The sequence below is a fragment of the Fundulus heteroclitus genome, chromosome 5 (assembly GCF_011125445.2).
Source record: "Fundulus heteroclitus isolate FHET01 chromosome 5, MU-UCD_Fhet_4.1, whole genome shotgun sequence".
In the NCBI taxonomy this organism is placed as follows: domain Eukaryota; kingdom Metazoa; phylum Chordata; class Actinopteri; order Cyprinodontiformes; family Fundulidae; genus Fundulus; species Fundulus heteroclitus.
This window is the reverse complement of record NC_046365.1, coordinates 30,835,377-30,858,959: the sequence shown is the minus strand read 5'-3', so window position 1 is coordinate 30,858,959 and position 23,583 is coordinate 30,835,377. Positions and strand designations below refer to the sequence as shown.

The 23,583-nt window shown below is 39.8% G+C and overlaps 1 protein-coding gene across 1 annotated transcript; it reads left to right on the top strand.

Moving 5' to 3' along the window:
* The first annotated feature begins 358 nt into the window (after positions 1-358).
* Positions 359-23,278, top strand: si:ch73-12o23.1 (lysosomal alpha-glucosidase). The gene is made up of 21 exons (XM_012881884.3): positions 359-916; positions 1,557-1,667; positions 2,751-3,314; positions 5,201-5,346; positions 7,527-7,692; positions 7,938-8,034; positions 10,522-10,641; positions 10,892-11,010; positions 13,012-13,143; positions 13,241-13,351; positions 15,526-15,639; positions 16,774-16,858; positions 16,955-17,072; positions 17,203-17,336; positions 18,262-18,413; positions 19,182-19,330; positions 19,448-19,589; positions 19,689-19,787; positions 20,670-20,834; positions 20,965-21,111; positions 23,036-23,278. Exons 2-21 carry the CDS (start codon positions 1,572-1,574, stop codon positions 23,096-23,098), a joined length of 2,919 nt encoding a protein of 972 aa, XP_012737338.2. The 5' UTR covers positions 359-916; positions 1,557-1,571; the 3' UTR covers positions 23,099-23,278.
* The last annotated feature ends 305 nt before the right edge of the window (positions 23,279-23,583 follow it).

Here is a 23,583-nt window from a genome sequence, read left to right as displayed (position 1 = left end):
AAAATGGGCCGTGTGTTTGTAGTTATATAAATAAAACAAAACAAATCCTTATTTTAGAGGTTATTACAATACAGATAAAACTGTATGTGCGGGTTATGTGCTGAGTTAAGGCAGACATAATTGTTGCATTCCATTTGACATTGGAACTCGGAAATCCCGGCTTCCGATAGGAAAAATCAACTGTAACGGCAGTTAAAGTCGGACTTTTCCCTTGTAAAGTCGGTCAGCCGATTGTTGGATGGCAGATCCTCGCATCAACATCTGTAAGCTATGATAAAACGAGTTTATTTTACAAAATACAGTTGTAAGAGTGCGTCTAAAATCATGTAATGGCTGCAACTCTGAACGAAACAGATTAAAAGTGGTGTTTGCATGTGGAAATTATAGTTTTACAGAGAGTTAATAAGAAGCAGGCTACTACGAACTGGCCCTCGTCATTCTGAAGTCCTAAACTTTTTATTTTGGAATCCCGACTTCTCCAACTGGAAAGCTTTTTACTCGCGTTTACCTCAGCCCAGCTCCTGTTTTTGTTTTCCGGGCCAAATGGAATGCAACATATGACCTACTCAACGGCTGAATTCGGCTCGAACTGTATGAAACATTTCATACAGATAACATCCCTTTAAAACGATCACCTATTCGTCAGTATATAAATCGAAACAATTATATTTAAGCTAAGGACATGGTTTTCCCTTTTTAATTTCCAAAGGAAGACATTTTCGTAGGAACATAAACCGGAAGTAAAAAATATTCCGAGGGTTCTTGAATGCGGCTCACAGATAAACAGACTTACAGCATGCAGAGAGACGACAGGGTTATTAGCACTGAGTAACACATTGTTATGCTAGCATTTGTTTAAAAGACAGGCTGCCTTGTCTGCTGTAGTTTCTGCCTTTAAAGCTCGGAGGAGGTTAAGGTAAGAGGCTGATAATATGACACGTCTTTAGCTAAAGCAACAATTATAGCTTAACATTTTCTGCTGCTAAAGTTAGCAACACCAACACGAACCAAATGCTACATATTAGCATGCCATTGTCTTCAGTATGTGTTTGCTGCTTTCATTGCGTTAGTACTTAAACATACCCTGCTAGTCTGTCAAACTTTGCTTTAATTTGTAGCGACATTTCCCCTTTTTTTTGTTTTTGTTGTTGTTGAACCTCCACAACAACAGCCAAATACAAGAAAGAAGAAGGAATACTCAGTAAAAAACACATGTTTTCACCAGGCAAACATTGTTTTACACGCATTGCTGCTCTCTGCATACTATAAAGCAGCAGTATTACATTCGTTTTAGACTAATTATGCCAAAAATAATGACAACAAAGAGTTGGAGTATAAATAAGAAATTCCTTTTGTATATGTATGTATGTATGTGTGTGTGTGTGTGTGTGTGTGTGTGTGTGATGTAATCAATTCCTTTAGGTTGGTAGATTTAAAGTATTAGATTTTGATCATGCCTGTTTGTTTGTTTGTTCACTGTATTGGATTTTTAATCAGTAAGAAGAAACACGTGACCCACCCTAAGCTTTACCTGCTTTTGTCTAACTCTGTGACAGACTCACATTACCAGAATGGTGTCTTACAAGAGGCTGAATCCAGAAAACGTTCAGTTTTCAGGGGCAGTTTTATCAGAAGAACATCATCGTCCAGTTCAAGAAGATGTGGCCGTGAGTTCCCTGCTATTCTTTGTGTTGTTTAGTTAATTTTTTTTTATGTCTTTGACGATGACCTTTTCGTCAAATCAAAACTCCAAAAAAGAGAAGTGGGATCTCTTCTCTATCTTTGCTGAATTTCCTGATTATATGTATGTAGACCCTTTCAGCTTGCAAATGTGTATTTTTTAAATATTAAAAGGGATTTTCTTGTCTCTCTTCCATAAAGACCAGATTTGAGTGGATGACTAATAGTTGTAGTTTTGACAGATTCTCCTACCTTGGCTGTGTATCTCTGCAGGTCTTCCAGAGTTTCAATAAGCCTCCTGGCTGTTTCTCTGATCAATACGCTCCTTATCTTGCCTCTTAGTTTGGATGGAGAACCATGTATTAATAGTCTTTCAGCTTTGCCGCAACTTTGCCATTTTCCATTTTCTTATAATTGTTCTGTGTTCAGCTCTGTGTTCAGAGCTTAAGGTATTGTTTTTATACAAACTTTATCTCTGACCTTTCTATAGTCTTCCTCGGTCTTGGTTAGAGATCTGAAACCCTAGTCCTCAAGGGCCAGCGTTCTGCAACTTTTAGATGCATCTCTAGTTCAACACGCTTGAATCAAATAAATAATTTTATTTTTTTGCAGAGCTTTGCAGAACTTGATTGCATGCCCACTTGATGCAGATGTCTAGGACCAGGGACACTAGGTTATGGGGGTTGGAGTCTGGGTCATCTAGTCCTAATTCAGCAGAAAGCTGTTCTTATTCTGAGATTAAATTACACACTGGTAGATTCTAGTTATTAATTGGGCAACTTCTAAATGTAAATAATTAGGTTGGAAAATGGCTGAATACAAATGCCCCCCATGTATTTTAGATTTTTATTTGAAAATCCTTTTTTAACTTAGGTCTGTTTTTCCTTCCACCTCTCAATTATATACTATTTCCTGTTGGTCTATCACACTCATTTCCAATAAAACACATTGAAGTTTGTAAATGTAAGTGACGTCACAAAATGGGGATAAGTGTAGGGGGCATAAATATTTTTGCAAACTGCTGTATTCAATTTTTTATTTCTTTGATTTCTTTGTTTGTTTTTTTTAAGGTGCCACAGCCCGACAACACCTCACTGCTTCCCCGAAGGCTGTCATGCTCAATCACCAAAGCTGTTTTAGTACTCGCCTGCCTGCTGCTGCTCCTCTTTGGAGGCTGGCTGCTCCACACCATACACTGGCTACGCAGCACATCTGGCCAGGCACACAGACCACCGCCGCCAGCGCCAGGGCAGGCTTCAGGCCCAGTATTACAAGCAGAAATAAACAACACCGTGACTGCTGCGCGCGCCAAAGCTTGCAGTGTAACCCCGGAGGCGTGGAGGTTCGATTGCTACCCTGAAAGGGGGGTGGTTGTGAACCGGGAGTTGTGCGAGGCAAGGAACTGCTGCTTTATCCCTGCTTCTAGCTCCACTAGAGGTAAATCTAGGAAAAATGGGATCCCGTGGTGTTTCTATCCTCCCGATTTCCCCTCGTACGCTTTGGTGTCACTGAATGACACGTCGGTGGGACTGAAAGGTACGCTTGTGAAAGATGTGAAGACTTACTACCCCGGAGACATCCTTACTCTAGAGGTGGAGATACGACATGAAACAGAAACGCGTCTGCGTGTCAGGGTGAGTAAAGAAGTTTTAGTTTTCTAAGCCTGCTCTGATTTGTTGGGCTTGCACAGGGTGACTGCTGGGCTGTTTCACATGTCCTATAAAATCTAGGTAGTTTGTTCTGGAGAATGTCCTGAGAGGTTTTTGGGACATGGACTGTTTTCTAGGAGGATCAACGTACAGTTTAAGGAGATAAAAAATGTCAGACGAGGAGGTCAGGAATGCAATTGTTTGCCTTTTTTTCACATACACGATATCTGTTTGAGCTTTTAAATCAGTGTAAACTTTGTTCTGAACTGCTGTAAGCAGCACAAACCTTAGATACGTTTTAACAAGAGAAGATATTTCTATTGTTCTTTATCTGTATCACACAGACTGATATGTACTGGCCATTTACCTAAATGGGGTTGCAAAAACACTTTTTGACCAATGCTTTTGTATCCCTGTGACGCTACTGCATATCTGCCTCCTGTAGGAAGGCAATCTGCTTTAAGTAGGTATCACCCCAACGTCATCAAAGTGAACCTCCGTCCAAGTTTCAAGTCACAGGCAGACTGACACCAGTTCTTCTCAACAATATCCCTGTAATTAGCACCACCTATCCATTCTTTTGACTCAGACCAGTTTCACAATCCCTTTTGCTGAAAATCACACCATGATGCTGCCACCACCATGTTTTTTTATATCCCCACCCTGACTTGTTCTTCTCAACAACTTCACCCCTGACTTGTTTGCCGATCACCTTGGTTTTGATGATTACATGCCTCTTGCTTAGTGATGCCTTTGAGAAAACATGTGTTTATACTGACAGATCATGTGACACTTAGATTGCCAACAGTTTAACTAACTTAATTTCAATAATTACGTGACTTTTGAAGGTAATTGGTTGTGCCAAAACCTTTTAGGGGCTTCATAGCAAAGGGGGTGGATGCGTGTGCCAATTTTCAGTTTTGTAATTTTTACATTTTCTCAATTCACATCACCAACTTAGAATATGTTGTGCAGATCCATCACATAAAATATGATTTTAAAATATTTAAATTACATGTTGGAATGTAACAAAAGGGGGCTGAATACGTTTACAACTAAAACCAATATTAACTTCACAGAACCATAATTTAAGATCCTACTGTGCTAAGCAGATGCTCTGTCTACACCGATGAAGATGAAAGTTACCTCAGATTCCGCTGTCCCTCATGTTTTATGTATCTCTTTTCCATCACATCTGGTTGAGATCATTGCATTAAATACTCAGCATGCTATCAAGTATTACAGAAGCACTTTCACCCAGTTGTTTCAGTCATTAACGGCAGCAAAGCTCCAATGACATGCAGGACAGTGAGTCCCAAAGACCTAGATTGAGAACCTTTGAACTAGATGGTTAAACTGAGATCAGACATCTCTTTCACAAGCGGCCTCAGAATTCAAAACAAATTATGATTATTTTTATCTATGTGGTATAGCGGTAGTTTATTCAGTTTAATCATTAGTTGACCACTTAATCAATGACTATTTAACCCCTATAAAGTGGGAAGAGAACTGGACCTTCAGCTCAAGATGGTCTGATGGTTAAATACGGAGAAAGAATTAGAACAAAATGAAATCACAGGAAAAGTAACTCTTTCCTTATACAGTAACACACATGCACTTTATTGACCTCAAGCATAGACCCAGATAAAACAGGTTTTTAGATTTGCCAACATATATGGCAAGCTGGGAAACACTGGGACTGCTCTTTTAGAACTACCCCTGTGTCATCCTTTAAAGATCTGAGCTAGGTTTTGTATTATATAAGAAAAGTTTGTTTTTTTTGTTTGTAGATTTTGTTAGATGCATATTTTTTTGCTCCATGTTCTAAACTCTGCTACGTTTATTATTCCACAAACTTCTCTGAATCACAGATAACGGACCCTTCAAGTTCACGCTTTGAGGTTCCGATCTCCGTGCCCACTGCCACAAAGAAGGCAGAAAATCCCCAGTACATCGTAGAGATTTCTAAGCAGCCTTTTGGTCTCACTGTAAAGAGGAAATCTACTGGAACTGTGCTGTGAGTCTGACTGTAAAATGTTTTAGTTTTTATCTTTACCAACACTTCTGTTTTTAAGTTATCATGAATTTCTCCCACTGTCTTTTCTTTTGCTTTTGATAATATGAACAAGTTTAAGAAGAAGAGTGAGTTAACCAAATAAAAGGGATTTTTTTATGTTTTGGGGGGTTTTGTGAAAGATTTCTGTTGATTGTTTGTTTATTACAAGGTAGGGGTGTAACGGTACACAATAAAGTGCTTTACTATTTTCATTGGTTTTAAAGTCATGGTTCGTTACATTTTTAGTTTACTTCAATCAAGAGAAACAAGTGAAAAGTGGCCACTATAGAACTGACTGGAGAATGGGTATTTTCTTTTTATTAATACAGAATAATTAATAAAAGACATGTGGGTATAGCCACTAACTGGATGGATGGATGGATTATGCAGCAATAAAACAACTTTAAAGCAGTCAGTGTTGTTGTTGTTTAGGATATTTTCTTAAAATACTTTGTAGAAATTTGCAACTAAAAGAGGTTTAATTTACTCTGGAGTATTTATGATAGTTAGATAATGCAGTGTGCAAGATGTACTTGAATACACTATTTCAATTCAGTTTCATTTATATAGCGTCAATTAACAACCTGTCATCTCAAGGCACTTTACAAGGTCAAATTCAATCAATTTATACAGATTAGTCAAAAAGTTTTCTATCTATGGAAATTGCATCAAGTCAGCATTCACTCCTCAAGAGAGAGTGTAGAATAACAGTAGAAAGTCGTCTGGATTGTTGATGACTTTGCAGCAATCCCTCATACTGAGCATGCATGAAGCGACAGTGGAAAGAAAAACTCCCCTTTAACAAGAAGGAAAACTTCCAGCTGAACTAGGCTCACAGTGAACGATCATCTGCCTCGACTGATTGGGGGTTAGAGAAGACAGAGCAGAGACACAGAAGCACACATTGATCCAGGAATCCTTTATACGTTATATGGTAATAGCGGATGATCTGTCTTCCCGGGATGATGTCACGGCTAAAAGAACGCCAGACCAGGTGTACCTGCTATGAAGAAAAAAATTACAGAACAAAAAGTTAAAAGTTGAAATAACAACAAACAGTGCAAATTGGAAAACAGTAGGAGAACTCAGCAGTGAGAAAAATAGACCCTGATGTCCTCCAGTAGCCTAAGCCTATAGCCGCATTACTACAGACATAGCTCAGGGTAAGCTAAGCCACTCTAACTATAAAATTTGTCAAAAGGAACATTTTAAGCCTAGTCTTAGAAGTAGATAGGGTGTCTGCCTCACGGACCAAAACTGGGAGTTGGTTCCACAGGAGAGGAGCCTGATAGCTAAAGGATCTGCCTCCCATTCTACTTTTAGAGACTCTAGGAACCACCAGCAGACCTGCAGTCTGAGAGCGAAGTGCTCTGTTAGGAACATACGGGGTAATCAGAGCTCTGATATATGATGGAGCTTGATTATTAAGGGCTTTATGTGTGAGAAGGAGAATTTTAAATTCTATTCCTGATTTACAGGAGGCCAATGAAGAGAAGCTAAAATTGGAGAAATATGATCCCTCTTGTTGATTTTCATCTGAACTCTTGCTGCAGTGTTTTGCATCAGAATTGAATTGTATTTTGTGGACTTCCTGATTGTAAATAATTACAATTGTCCAGCACTGAAGTAACAAATGCATGGACTAGTTTTTCAGCATCATTCTTGGACAGAATATTTCTAGTTTTGGCAATATCTGTTGGAACATCCGTCTGGTCAGAAGGACTCAGCACTGGTGTGTTGTTGCATCTCACATGCTGTGGAGTGTTTTGAGCTGGTTGAATGCTGCAGGCAGATAGATGTATTTGGACTTTGGCTGATTTTTCTTCAGTCCCAGTGATGTCTACATTAAGCTTGACATTGTTTCAGCTCAGCAATTCTGTTAAGTACAGAGCGAGCTACATACCCCATTGCTTTTGGAAGGTGCGTATGCTGACATGAAGCTCGGGTTCGGTCCACCTTTCTTTCTCCACTGTAGCTGCATGAAAAACCTTAAGGTTCCTAAAATAGCTGATACTGCTTGATGTTTTGTTGAACATGTACTGTTACACCCCTACTACAAGTGTCTAAGCCATATGCATTTGTAAAATGAATCTGCACGCAGTAATGCGTACGTTGTTTTTATTTTTCTCTCATTTCATTAGCCTGAACACCACTGTGGCTCCACTCTTATATGCTGATCAGTTCCTCCAGTTTTCCACCGCCTTGCCCACTCCGTTCATTTATGGCCTGGGTGAACACCGCTCCAACTTTTTACACAACGTTGAGTGGAACACGCTCACCATGTGGGCCAGAGATGTTCCCCCTATGGTAACAGCACAGCACTCATTGTTCTGTTTGTGTTTTCCATCGCTACAGTGCAGACGGGACTAGTTTTTAAAGTTATTTCAACCATAAATCTTTATTTATTTATTTATTTTTTCAAACGTTGGGCCTTTGATCAGTGTTGGGACAGATAATTGAATACAGCTATGATTCATTTTATTATTATAACACTCCTTGTAAGATACACTTAAAGTGAAGGAAGTATAAATGTGTTTATTCCTTGTTTATAGGAACGGACGAACCTGTATGGGGCACATCCATTTTATCTGGTGATGGAGAACGGCGGCGATGCACATGGCTTCTTCCTGCTGAACAGCAATGCAATGGGTTAGTCATCCAGATACTCCCTAAAACAGATCAGGTGGCGTTCTGGAAAACAGGAAATTGAAGCTACAGTTTTGATCATCACTGTACACAGATGAAACTGAAAGTACAGAATTTCACAACAGTTTCAGTGAATAATGCTGGAAAAGTTAAGAAACGCTTGAAAAGCTGAAGTTGGTCTTTTCATGTGATTAATTTGAGTTTCGTAACTTCACCTCAACTTCCCAGTTTTGTTAGAGCCTCTAAAATGTACACGTAATAATTTATTGGTTTACAATCAGTCCTATTATTGCAAAGCAGATATAAAATGCTAAACTCAAAGTTACATGAAGAATAATAAAATTATTTTAGGTAAATCTTTTTTTTTTGTCCTCTTCTAATATTGGATATTACTAATAGAGAGTAATGATTAAGTAAATAATAAGTAATGTATGCTCAATATATTACATTTTATTTTACTATTTTTATTCTTCCACAGCTCCAAGTAGAAGTGCACACATTATGGGAATGACTCTAGTAAAGGGGTCTTCAATTCCTGTCCCCGAGGTCCAGTGTCCTGCAACTTGAGCCCAATAATCAGGCCGTTAGCAGGACTCTGGAGGACTTGGCTCCATCCGAACACCCTTAATAATAGCTCTCACCTCCTGTTTTGTAACCTTTCCCGGGGTCAACAGTAAGAACTCTATAGTGAGGAGGAAAGGAACCTTGGACTGCTGTGCCAAATTCAGACAGCCTTTAACTGCGACATCATTACATGACTGAAATGCACATGAATGATTCTAGTCAAATCCAGGCCTACAGCCTTCCTAAAATTAACTACAAAGTGCACGCTCTCTGCTCTCTGGACATTTTTGTTGATTTCCGTTAGGTGGGCTATGCTGATACGTCATGTAACGCAAAGAATTGTGGGATACCTTAAGGCTTCTTGGCGCCGGTGAGGGATATTGGCAAAACTAGCTATGGGAGGGAGCATACAGGCTACTTTTCCTACCTCCTTCCTCACTGACTGCACTTTTCAGACAGCACTTATCATGGCAATGCACTTCTGCTTTGGCTAAACAGTCCTTACTCTGTAAGGGTATTTTACTGTGGAGCTTATTCAGCCATGATCCAACATTCAGGCATGTTGGATCAGGGACACATCTAAAACTTCTGGGACACCGGACTTCGAGGACTGGAATTGAAGACCCCTGAAATAAATGATGGCAATGAGGGTTTTTTATTGTTTGTTTTTCTAAATGGGAATGAATATACAACTAAAGACTTTAATGAATTTTACTATTAAAAGTTGGGTGGCAAAGTCTGGGTTTTTGGGTGATATTATCCAATTCACACATGATCAAAATTAAATATGTATAAAAGCTCCAATATTTAGTTACACATGGCCACTAATATCTGGTTAAATGCCTCTTAATTTCCTGCTATTGTACTGGTTGGTGTCCATTTTGAACAGGGCTACGATCAGACCATTCCAAAAGCTTAATGTTGGACGATCCATTTCCAAACAGTTGTGATGAGTGTTTCGTGCCTAATAATGTTCTGGTTTCAGCTGTTGATTTGATTTTAAGTGAAAGGGTGCTTTGGTAGATAATTCATCTACCTTGTGCAACACACTTATCTCTAATGGCAGCAAAACAAGCCCTCAACATGATGCTGTCACCTCCATGCTCTACAGCTTGTGCATTGTTCTTTGGTTTTCAAAGCCTCACCTTGACTGTTCTGAACTTCCTACATGTTTGTGTTCAAATTGCTTAATCTTTTTTCCCCCACTCTAACCATAACACATTTCTACAGAAGGGATTTTTCTTATTCGCCATGTAGGCAGAAGCAGATTTCATCCATGCTTGAAGGTGTCCGTTATTGTTGATAACGGACACCTTCAAGCACCTCTTGGTCAGCACCCGCTCAGTTCATGGTGATTTTAAAACTTGCTTCGTTGTGAATCGGGACACTGCTGTTCAAGCAGCTCTCAGTTCATGGTAGTCCTGGTGGTTCCTGGGGTTTGTCTAAACACGCTGCAGGGGGGAACAGTTTGGATCCGATGGTTAAATCTTGGACACAAAACACAAATGGACACAAAAAAGATAAAACTGGGTCTACTGAAATGGCCTTGGCCTCAACCCTATTAAATATGTATGAACTGTGCTTAAAAGCCACGTCTCTGTTCCAGGAGTCCTACAAATACCAATGTCTACCAATTCAGCCAAAATGAGTAGTCAAATATTACATTTTTACGATTCTGATCCAGGTGCCAAGAGACTTGTGCATCCAGTTCATGTTTTTAAAATTCAGTGTTTCAGTTATTTATAAAAACACAACGATTGAGATTCATCACTATGAGCCGAGGAGTAAAACGCCATTCATGCCTGTTTTGTGTGTATGACAGCTGCATGGCTAAAGTCCTTGTTGGGTTTGTCGTAAACCTGCAAATAAAGGCCTTGTTTTCAGGTTTCCCGATGGTGAAGTTGTTTTTTTTTTGTGCTTGATCAGATGTGGTCCTTCAGCCTGGCCCCGCCCTGACCTGGCGCACCATCGGAGGGATCCTCGACTTTTATGTGTTCCTTGGTCCCGATCCGGGTTCAGTCATTGAGCAGTATGTGGATGTAATAGGTCAGTAAGACTACTTTAATGAAGCTTTATAACTGATATTGTATGACTGAACAAACCCAAAGGTGGTATATGTTAGTCGTCTTGACCAATTTGACGCTACACAAAGGAATAAAAAGCATCCATTATCTTTTTGAAAGGCTTTTATAATGAGATAGAACACTGAATTACAAAAACAGTCAAATATGGTGACATTTCCTCAATCACTTTAAGATCCTTCTGTTTCCTCCCATCTTGGCTTCCCTCCCCACAGGACATCCAGCCATGCCCATCTACTGGGCTTTAGGATACCACCTCTGTCGTTGGGGCTACAAGACCAGTGATGCCACCTGGGAAGTTGTCAGGAACATGAGGGATAATGGAATACCACAGGTAAAATTTGCTCCCTCCCCTTCTGTGTTGTTGTTGTTTTATTCTGCAGTGAAATTATGTCATAAATGATTTTCTCACAACATGACCAAAAGGAATCCTCAAACACGGACAAGCCTTCTCTATGTTTTCTCTCTAAATGAGTCATTTGTTTGCTTCTTCCTTTTAAGGAAGGAACATGTTTTTCAGATACACTGCTGATACTTCTTTTTAAAAACGATCACAAGATGGACCAGTTCTTGTTTTTGTTCTTTGACTTAATTTTCTTAATGTTAAAATTCAAATGTAATTGAAAATCCAACTTTTACTGTAAGGGTGAATACATGTGTGATACTACTATATGTACTGCCTGTTGTATGTTTATACCCCAGGAACTAAGCAAAGCATTGATTAGTTATACAGCTGTACGACATTGACAAAAATCAAAATTGCGATTTATTTTAACCATAATTGTTATTTAATTTTGACTTTTCTCTGCGTTAGCCACAAGCAACAATAATGGCCTGTAGATAAAGATGTATGTAAACAATGACTGTTTAAAACAAGAAATGTTTTTTCTTAATCAGAATATTATTATTCAAGAGAATAGCTTGTGGAGTTGGACATCAATTCTTGTTGAACATAAAGTGCAGCCAACAAGCAAGTCTATGTATTAAACAGTTTGACCACCACTTAATGGTGTGGTGAGATTCCTGAAAGTTTCTGGTAAAAAAAGTATAATTATACAAATTTAATAATAATTATAAAATTATTAAGTTTAAAATTAATAATTATACATTTATACAAAAATTATCTCACTGCTGCAACTCTCTTTCCTTCCATGTGGAGGCAAACCCACTTTAAATATATTACCGACACCTAAAGGACGCGTCTGATCCATTAATTGTTACATAGCCAAAAATTGCAGACTTCTGCGATTTGGAAATTGCCTTTTTTTAAATTGCGATTACGTTGCAAATGCGATTAATTGTGCAGCCCTAATTAGTTAATTGATTTATGCCCACTGCGACATGTGCTGGAGGAGCTGTAATGCTCCTTCAATGGCATTGGAAGCTTTTTAAGAGTGCATGGCACCGTGAACTCTGAAATTTTCACTTTCAGTTAGAAAATAACTTGTCGTGTTTTTCATCAGAGTAATGATCAAAAACATTTAGCCATATAAACACAGAAATGCTGCATCAGACACACAATCAGCCTTCTTTCAATTCAATTCAGTTCAATTAAATTTTATTTAAATAGCGGCAATTCATGAAACATGTCATCTCAAGGCACTTTACAAAGTCAAATTCAATCAGATTATAAAGATTGGTCAAAAATGTCCTATATAAGGGAACCGGTTGATTGCATCAAAGTCCCGACAAGCAGCATTCACTCCTGGAGAAGCGTAGAGTCGTCTGAATTGTCCATGGCTTTGCAGCAATCCCTCATACTGAGCATGCATGAAGCGACATGCTTGCTTTCATGACCATAGCAGTCTACACACCTAAATGGAGGGTGTTGTATATTATTGAATAGGGCTGGGTATCTTCTAGGATGAGCCGATTCGATACGATTCTCGATACATAGCTCAGCTTGATTTGATTTGACTCCAATATCGATATTTATTACTTTCAAATTAATGCTCAAAGTCATTCAATCAACAAAACCAGCCACATATTATATTTATGTTCAATTTATTGAACACTGATATATTAACAGGAAAATAAAGTGCATTTGATTCAAAGCATTTAATGTATCACAGAAATAAAAAATGTGCCCAAACGTCTGATTTAAGGGACAAAGGCGCTTCTAAAATCCTGTCGGCCATTCCTCAAATTCGTCTCACTTGCACTTCCTCACTGTGAACAGCTATGGCACTATTTCACAACGCCCTCTAGAGGTTGGGAGGCATATTGATATTGAAAGCCAGAATATCAATATCAAATCATTTGATAAAAAATCGATTTTTATGCACAGCCCTATTATTGATAATGGCTGCTGTTTGATATGTTTGCTTGATTTCAGGATGTTCAGTGGAATGATATTGACTACATGGACAATGCAAAGGACTTCACTTTTGACCCAACAAACTTCAACACCCTTCCCGATCTTATCAAAGACCTGCACTCTCACAACCAGACCTACGTCATAATCATGGTATAGAGATGTTTACAACTGCTGTCACCTGTGATGGATCGGATTGTGTGTGTGTGTGTGTGTGTGTGTGGCTCACTACGTTATTTTCCACCCACAGGATCCAGGAATCAGCAGCACACAGCCGGAGGGCTCATACTGGCCTTTTGACGAGGGGTTGAAGAGAGGAGTTTTTATAAAGGACGCTGCAGGAAAAACACTTATTGGGAAGGTGAGAGAGACGCTGCATAACAAACATTGCTGGTCACGTCCCTCTGTTTTCTGCAAGATAAGCTATCGTTGCAGCTGGAGTTTAGACAAAAGGTTTTAAAGCTGTGATATCTGTGTTTCCGAGATTAGATTTAAGTGCTCAAGACTTCTAGTCAGCTAAATTAAACGTCATCGTATTTATGTGGCAGGCTTGATAAGAGCTAGATAAAGAAATAGATCTTTATAAGCAAGAGCGACAAAGACTTACATGTACTTTGCTGTAGAAAATAATTGGGATAGTACATTTAGGGCTGCATAATAACAGGAAAACATGCAATTGCGATACCGTTTTAATAAAAAAAATCGGATTAAAATAGATCCAGTTTTCTTTTTCCCTTACAGTTACATTATGGGTAAAATGTCATGCATGAATGCATGACATTTGAAATAATATCCTACCGGATATTGCTTATAAAGCATACCTTTGAGATTGCGATGGTGACACGCTGATACCGCAGGGATTTTTGGGATTCAATATACTGTACAGCTCTTTTTTAAGTTTGTAAACCTAACCTGTTACTTTGTTGTCGCACAATTTAAAAAATATCTTATTCAGCCATGAGTGTTTAAAAAGAGTAAAAACGAGGACAATCTGCAGTAAACGAGAGTTTTGAACCATCAAAACTTCTGTTAATGGCAACAACAATCAAATAAATACTTAATATTCAACACTACAGTGTAAGATTGTGTTTGTATCAAATGCTCATGTTTCAACACATAAATTGCGAGATTTTTTTTTTTTACCAAATAAGTCTTAACTTCAATCCAGTCGTCATTAATGTTTTACTGATGGCTAATAATGCAGAATGCTTAAGGGAAAAACAGGAGACAAATGTTGCTTTAAACATTGAACAATTTCAGATTTCATTATCATTTTACATTTTCTGGGTCACTCTATTATATATTAAATGTATGAATCACTATAAATATAGTTCTTTGAATAGGCGTTTGCCTCTATATGTTTCCTTTAATCAAGCAAATTTTAATGATCCTAATAACTGGCGGCGCCCCCTTTCACAGCAGCAGCTGCCATCAAGTTCTAGCCATAATTTTATTGGAACTTGGAGGAACTCTTCTCTGAATTGGAGAGTTTTTCAACATGAAGAGCCTATTTAAGTTTATGTCACAGCACCTCAGGCGGATTTACCCCTGGGCTTTGACTAGGCCCCTGGAAAACCTTAGTTTAGGTTATTTTTTTGGGCACACTTGGAACTGTACATTCTGGAGGGCTTTACATCATTGTCCTGCCGCATAACCAAAATGTGCTTTAGCTGAAGGTCACAAAGTGGCGGCGTTTGAACTTTATCCATCAAGATTTCTTGGTAAAGAGACGTTTTCACACACTTAGCAATTACCGTAAATAATCCAGGTCCTGAAGCAACAGAACAGTCTCCTGAGTTGGTTTTACGGCTGATGTAACAGCACTAATGCTTTCTTAAAAGTTTTACTTTTGCCATTTTTAGTCACTTTATCCCAAAAGTTTTCAGGATAATCTAAATGCTTTTTTGGAAAATCTGAACAGGGCTTTTGTGTTGTTTTTGCTTTCATGGGTTTTCACATGGAAAATCTCCCATAGAGGCAGTTTTTTTCTGTTATTAATGAAGCATAAACACTAAATTGAAGCAAGCGAGGCCTACAGTGTTTTAGATTTATTTTAATTAACTTCCTGGATGAGTCGTCTTTGCGGTCTGGGATTAATTCTGGTTGGCCGGCCACTTCTGGGATGGTTCACCACCGCTGCTTGTTAATTTGTGGAAAATGGCTGACACCATGACTCACTGTTGTCCTATAGCCTTAGTAAACACTTTGTAACCCTTTCCAGACATATGACGATGACATTGTTTCTAATCTCTTCTTGAATCCCCTTCAGTCAGAGCACGACGGGTTGAGTTTTCAAATCTTTTAGCCTACTTCAAGTTGTCAAGACAGGCTGGATTTTATTGTGACTTCTGGATGCTAAAGATCTGTCAGTAGTCAGGCCTGGGTGTGGCTGGTAAAACTGAACTCAGCTTTCCACAAATGCAGCTAATCATAAATAATGATTTACCAATGGGAGGGAATTTATATGTTTAGATGGGGCCTGGTTGGCTTGGTTCGTTTTTTAATAAATCTTTTTTTTCCCTGTTTGTCTTTAAGGTGTGGCCCGGGCCGACAGCATTTCCAGATTTCTCTAATGAGGCGACACATGAATGGTGGTATGAAAACCTGCAGAGGTTTCATGAGAAGGTGCCATTCGATGGATTGTGGATTGTAAGTTAAAAAAAGAATCTTAAATTTAAAGCATTTTATCATATGAGAGGCCTTGCTGTGATAGTCGTAATGTTTAAACTTGTTCATATTTAGTCCTGTTCAGTGAAAGCAATGGAGGTGATACATCAAGGTTTTCACTGATTCAACAGTAGTATTGCTTAATCTTCAACTACTTTTAGTAAAACCCAGTGTTATCTATTTTCTTTGTGAAGCATCATGAAGGATAAGGAACGCAGCAGAAAGGTCGGGGATAACGTTATAGGGAAGTTTAAAAGCAGGCTTTACTTAAATAAAACAATATCCCCCCCCAGGGGGCTGTTAAATCCTATTAAATCCATCATCCAAAGACATAGAACAATGAAAATCCGCTATGGCCATTAACCTAAACATGCCAGACAAGGCGAGCATTTTTATCAGTAAGGTAACTCTAGAGGAGTCCCACAGATCCGCAGCTCAGGTGCGAGAACCTGCCGACGGGACAACGATCCGTCGAGAACTCTGCAAATCTGGCCTCTGTGTACGAGGGGCAAAAACAAAACTACTAGAAGTACCATTTTAAATTTGCCACTAGAAATGCAGGAGACACCAAACGTATAGAATGGGCTCTGAGACCAAAACAGATGTACAGCGAAAACAGACACGCCACATTTCCATAAACAAAAGCCGGTCGGGGTTATTAGGAATATGGCCACCACCAAATAAGGGATAACGCTGGAAGAAATCCTGTTAGAGGCTGCTGAAGGGTGGGGATCGGGGCAGATGTTCTCCTTTCAACAGGACAGCCAGAGCCACGATGTAAGGCTATAGATCAAAGCAGAACTGGGTGCCAGAATTAGCCCGACAAAGTCCAGACCCAAGTCTAATTAAGATTCACAGACACTTTCCATCAAAATGTGCAAAGCCCTTTGAGGACTTGAAGCTGTAATTTCAGCAAAACACTAATCCAGGGGGTCTGATTATTAATCCATGCTACATTTTTCCAGATTAAGCCTGTATCACTTTCCTTCCACTTGAGTTTTCTGCTACTTTGTTTCGCTCTAATGCTAAAACTTTACTTTAAATACTCTAAAGTCTTTGGTTGTAATGTGATTAAAGAGGAAAAACGTGCAATCCTTTTTTTAAATTCTGTTTCAGGACATGAACGAACCTTCAAACTTTGTGGATGGATCTACTGATGGCTGTCCGAGAAGTAGTCTGGAAAATCCACCTTATACACCAGGTGAAATGCATTCAGTCCCACAGCGAACCAAATATGGATCAACATACAAACCGTCCATCAGATGTACAACACAGGGCTTTTTTTTCTCTCTTTCAGGTGTGCTGGGAGGTTTGCTGAGATCTAAGACTGTGTGTGCTACTGCACAACAGAAACTGTCGACTCATTATAATTTGCACAGCCTTTATGGACTCATGGAAGCCAAAGCCACCGCAAGGTCTGGACTTCAAATGCACACTGAGAAACATAGCAGGAAATACCTTTTGTAAATTACACAGATACTTTATCTTCTTGCCTAAATCTTGTTTTATTTTTTTGTCGTCCCCCCCCTTTTGTGTTGTTTTCAGTGCCCTGAAGAGGATTTTGGCAAAGAGACCATTTATAATCTCCCGCTCCACGTTCCCCAGTCAGGGGTTGTACTCGGGCCACTGGCTAGGAGACAACAGGAGCCAGTGGAAGGACCTTTACACTTCCATCGCAGGTAAGAAGCTCAGCCAAATTTCCTTACGTTTATAAGAATATCATGATATATGCTGCCAGAAAGCTTTGAGTCAGCTGTCGTCCACATACATGGGTCCGTGTCCTCTTTTGTCAGGGTTCCCGCGGATCCTTAAAAAGTCTTAAAAGGCATTGAATTCTGTAATATAAAACTAAGGCCTTAATTGGCATTAAAATGTCTTAAATCAGTCTTTCTTAGGTCTTAAAATTGTTACCAGGTCATAAATAGGATTTTATTTTTGTAATCCTTACCAAACAGTAAAATAATTGACACAATTATAATTTTTTTAATTTACCAAACGGCTCAATGTAACCATTATTGGTTCCGTCCCGATAGCGGAACCAATAAAAACTGTTGCGGCCGGACAATAGCTGCGAGAAAGAGTTGGCACTGGTTATGTTGTGGTTTTAAAAACTGATTTATAGTTTATTTTAGTAGGGAACAAAACAACGTTTGTGAATTCAGTTCAGTAGTTGTTAAAAATATATCTGTAATTTGTGTGTTTTTTAGCTTTCTTCCTATATGGAATGTTTTTCAAAATTTTAAACATGTCTACTGGGCCAGAAAGTAATGGTTTATGTGAAAATAAACATTTGGGTAAAGTTGTCGCAACTAGGTTTATCTTTTTTATCGTGAAGTTGGTCTTAACTTTTTATTTCAAGTGGCATTAAAAAGTCTTAAAAAGTCTTGAATTTAACTTGCCTTATGCTGTAGGAACCCTGTTTGTGTTTCTGTTGTAGTTTAAACAGATTCATTTTGTCATTTCTTGCAGCCATTCACAAAGTTAAAAGCATTAATTTTAAAAATGTAATCTCTCCACCAGATGGCACCAAATCTCACTCACTGTTTGCTGCATTTCATGTTGTAATATTTTAAATATTTTTTTTAATCTCCTTATTTCTTCCAGGTATGCTGACCTTTAACCTTCTGGGTATCCCGTTGGTGGGAGCAGACATCTGTGGCTTCAGTGAGGAACCGCAGGAGGAGCTGTGTGTCCGCTGGACTCAGCTGGGAGCTTTTTATCCCTTCGCAAGAAACCACAATTCCCTCGACATAGAGGTGAGGTCCGCTGATTCGAGCAAAGAGGACTTTGCTACTTGTAACTATATTACCCGTTCACACCAGAGACGACGTAACACCAACATATCTCATGACACCAGGGAGGAAAAATGGCAAATTTCACACAACTTGTACGTTTTCACTCAAGGCTTTACACTACAGTCATTCACCCATTTACACCCTGACGGTGATGAGCTGTGTTAGCAGCCACAGCTGCCCTGGAGCAGACTGACAGAGGTGAGGCTGCCAAACATCGGCGCAACCAGCAGGCAATGCGGGTGAAGTGTCTTGCCCAAGGACATAACAACCGATGGTAGAAGCCAGGGTATCGAGCCGGCAACCCACCAATTGCAGGACGAACTCCCTGCGCCACTGTTGCCTCAGTAAAGTCATAACTATAATTCAATGCAGTTACTGTGTGTAGTTTAGTGATAAAAATCCCATTTCTTATTTTTGAATTGTGTCTTAATATATGTTAAATTATTAAATGTGTTTTTCTTTTGAGGACCGCAAAAAAAAAACAACACCACAAAGTTACCTAACAAGACTATAAGAAGCTGGTCATGCTCTTTCATAATCACTTTTATCATTATCAGAATAGTACAACAATATATGATGATAAAATGTAAAGTCCACATCGCCCCCGGGTGTCGAACTCACACCTACTGATTCAGCTCAGGTGGGACGTCGGTCCCAGAACTCGGTACCAACTTCATCAATAAATGTCTCTCGTTCTCAACCTTTTTTTATGACGTTTTGTTTCTTCAGCCTCAGGATCCGACAGCTTTCAGCCCGCTGGCGCGTACCGCCATGAAACAGGCCCTGCTGCTGCGTTACTCCTTCTTCCCGTTCCTCTACACCCTCTTTCATCACGCTCACGTCAAAGGACTCACCGTCGCTCGGCCGCTCATGTTTGAGTAAGCAGAACGCTGATTTTCATACGTGTGATTATCGGGTGTGGCGCTTTTCGCTTTGGCGGTTCGTCCACCCTCGTTCTGGATCCCGGTGTGACCTATGCTCCGTCTAACCACCAGGTTTCCCAAAGATGGCAAAACATACGGCATTGACAGACAGTTTCTCTGGGGGAGCGGCCTATTAGTGACTCCAGTGCTGGAGCCTGGAGTCGACCATGTGGACGGATACTTCCCAGAAGGTCTGTGGTACGACTACTACACGGTAAGAAACGCCACCGGTAAACGATGCTTCCATAAAGGGTAATAAAGCAGCTGTAACCTGGTGCTTAGTCACCCACGCGTGTCCCTTTGAACGTGCCAGGGCGACTCGGTGAGGAGCAAAGGGGAAGAACTTCGTATGAGTGCACCGCTGGATAAAATCAACCTGCATCTGCGTCAGGGCTCGGTTATACCAACACAGGTATGACGCACCTTGTGACGCTTCCTCGTCTGTTCGCGTTGGACTGAAAAGACTAGATGGACATCAAATACAACTGTTTTATACATGAAAACGTGTCTATTAGAAGCAGGGCTTTGAACCGGTTCAAGGAACAGAAACGAAACCGGAAACGTTATTATTTTTTATATTCTGGAACTGGAACACTTATTTAACCGGTTAATACCGGTTTTATTTCGTTCCTCAAAGTTTTCGTTGCCTAATTAACAAAAAAAAAAAAAGTAATTATTTTCCTGCGCACGTTACCATGACGGCTGAGGTTCACTTCCTGTGTGACATCACATCACACATTCGCTGACTGAATAGAGAGAGAGCGGTGTCTCCACTAGAGCTACACATCTTAAATAAGAGGTAAATTACGGTCCATCGTTAAGTAAAGCGCTCATTCCAAACACAATATCAATAGCTATATTTGTCAAACGAAAGGAACGAAATTAACCGTTCCGGCAACAGTATTTTTTTTTGTTCTAACCGGTTCGGGAACGTCAGTTTATTGGTGGAACTCATAACCGGAAACGTTATAATTCCGTTTCTGTTCGGAACGAACCGATTGGGTTCAAAGCCCTGATTAGAAGTGGTATATTGACACTGATATACATGAAAACAGTGATTCTTGAACACGTTTTCTACACAAGCTGGAAACGTTTAAGCTATTCCCAGGTTTAGAAAAACAAAAACACTTTGTCCGATGTGTGACCCATCTCTCTATGTGTCCCTTGGTCCACACGTCCAGGAGGAAACGCTGCGGGGGAAACATTGTTCTGATCACATGTGTTGGTTCGTTTTCTGTACCAGAACGAGTCATGCTTTGACACCCAGCTGTCGATCATTTCTGCCTCTAACCAGGAGCCCAAGCTGACTCTGAGGACCAGCAGCGCCCAGCCTCTCCATCTGGTCTCGGCTCTTTCCGACGACGGCTCGGCCAGCGGAGATCTGTTCTGGGACGACGGAGAGACCGTCGACAGCTACGAGGCGGAGCAGTACACATACGTCGTGTTCAACGTCTCCCAGGTGCCGATGCTTCTCTAACATCGCTTCGCCAGGGTTTTGTTTGTTTGTCAGAGGACGGTTAGTGGCAGCCATCTGGGATTTCATAAGAACGAACTGTAAGTCTTAACCCCTGGTGTTCCTGGTTTTCTAGAACCTGATGACGTCCCAGGTGGTTCACAGCAACCAGGAAGGCTCCTTCATGACGGTGGACTCGGCCTCGTTCTACGGGGTCAGGGACAAGCCAAGCAGAGTCCTGGTGAATTCCCAGGAGGTCCCGTTCAGCTACGCAGAAAACAAGGTGAGGTCTGGTGTTCTGGGGAAGGTGACGTTGATACCTGGGGTTGTTTTTTAGGGAGAAGTCGGCAATGTTTTCCTCTGAACCGCTCCTGATTATGACCATGAATAGATTTTCAGTTTAATCCCGTGGGCTCCATCATAAATAACAAGGTTAAGAGACTTGACATCTGAAAAGTTGATGACTAATTAATAAGACTGAGTTTTAGCTTGAGTGAAAAGACTTTTCATTTGTTTGTTTTTAAAAAGGCACGCAGCCATAAATCAGAGCTGAATGTCAAATATTTTATGTTCACATCTAAGACACTTTGATGCTTTATAAAGCTGGGGGCATCACTACAGGATGTTTGCCAGATTTGACCTAAAGGTTTCTCAGTTTGCAGCTTTCACTCCTGTTGAAAAGGGGAGCATAAAAATCCTTAAAAAAAAACAAACTTTAGCACTACTTTCTTTTTAACATGTTCATCCACACTACGGGCCAGATTACCTTTCCGCTCCTCATTGAGAAAAACTGACTTTCTGACAGGAAGCTTCATTTTTTCATTGTGTCCTTCAGCACCTGTGGAGGTCAATCAGTGAAACACTCAAAGATATAAAATCTCAAGAGGAAATCCTGGATTTAAATTTAAACTAAAAAGGACAAAACAAACTGTCAACCAGTGTTGGGGAGTAAGGGATTACATGTAACGACGTTACGTAATTTAATTACAAAAAAAGAGTAACTGTAATTCGTTACAGTTACAATGAGAAAATATGTAATTCAGTTACAGTTACTTCCGAAAATATTAAGAATTACAAATTTAGTTACATTTTTTTAAAAATATAAAGAAAAACCTTTGCGAAATATATTTTTATTGCTTCGCGCCCTGCATCGCCGTTTCCCGCTACGGCTCCTCCTTGTCTCTATCACTCTGATGATCCAGCCTGTGCTGGTGGAGCCTTCTGAAAGAACAGCAAGCGAGCGGACGTTTCACGGTTTTATTTCAGCTCAAGCAGCGCATCAAAAATGACAGCCTTCAAGCTTGTTGACAGCCACCTCTTGTTATTCACACACAACAATAAACCGTGAGAGCCGACGTGTGTTGTGAAACTGCAAAACTTTGTCTTAAGCGGAAAATCAAACGCGCGTCTACACAACTCAGTGTTCAGTGTTACGTTCGTGAGCGTCGGAAAGCTATGGTGCATTCAGGAGCATGGGACATTTCAGTTTTACAACGAAAAAGGCAGAAAACGGAACAGAACTTAACTCATACAATAATGTATTTATCCAGAAACAGTGTGGGCTTTCTTACAATACTGAATGCTCTATAATTGTATTTCTGTTATTTTTGATTATGCACATCTGCTAGCTTTTTATTCTAAAAAATCTATAATATTACAGCAGCAAATTATCAAAGTTTTTCAAAGCCTGTTTAAAAGCTCCAAATGGGGCTTCAGATCATACAGCAACAATTGTGCTGTCATTGTTTTACAGGGCAGAATTTGCATTTGCTGACTCTTGTCCTTTAACTACTGATGGATATACAGGAATAGAGTCATACAAGTGTCAATTCCCAATTCCGCTTTTTTAAGGTTCACATTCAGTTCTCAAAAATTAAATGTTGAACATGGGTCAATACTCATTAAAACCTTAAAGTAATCAAAAGTAATTAGTTACATTACTTTTTAAAAGTAATCGAAAAAGTTACACTGCAATTACATTTTAAACAAAGTAACTTGTAACTGTAACAGATTACATTTTTAAAGTAACTTACCCAACACTGCTGGCAACACATTGATGAAGCTGGAAGAGGAAAGTTTGAAGGTGTTCAGAGCGACCCGTCCTTTCTAAGAATAACAGCCCAGTTTGTTGTAACCTGAAATTGTTTTTGTTTTATTTATTCTTGTAAATCTGTTGTAATTGTCCCTGTTTTCATTTCTCCCCGCAGGTCTTATCAGTGCCACACCTGGGTCTCAGTCTCATTCAGAACTTCACCATCAGCTGGATGTAGTGACCGTATTAGGTGGTTTTATTTGCAGCCGGACACAGAATATAGCGTTTTACCCTTTTGGCTTTTCAATCCAAGACACTGGATGCAAAAAAAATGCAAAGAGCCTCTATCTGTGACACTTCCTTGCTGAGTTACTGCCTTTAAAGCGCAGGGTTTTATTTTAGCTTTCTGCTTGAAAACTGGGCAACGAGCTCAGAGGACAAAACCACTGGAAGGCGATCCTTTAAGGCATAACAAGCTTATTTTCAGTGTAGCACCCATCTGTTGTTGAAAGCGGAGGTCACACACCAAGCCGGACCCTTCAATATGGTGGCTGCTGTTGCTGATGAGGACGTTGTGGTTCCAAAGTTCAGGTTAGAACCCCATTTTGGGTCGGAAAACAGGATACGAGCTCTTTGGGATCACTTTTTCTTTTTTAGAAATGATTGCAGGCGTCAATAATTCAGCATAAACCTTAGAATAGATTTAAAAACTAGCCATGGGTA

Coding starts and splice junctions, on each gene's coding strand:
- si:ch73-12o23.1 (XM_012881884.3), top strand. CDS start 1,572: ATGGTGTCTTACAAGAGGCTGAATCCAGAAAACGTTCAGTTTTCAGGG. Junction 10,642..10,891: donor GCAGTATGTGGATGTAATAG/GTCAGTAAGACT, acceptor CCCTCCCCACAG/GACATCCAGCCATGCCCATC. Junction 20,835..20,964: donor TCGTGTTCAACGTCTCCCAG/GTGCCGATGCTT, acceptor CTGGTTTTCTAG/AACCTGATGACGTCCCAGGT.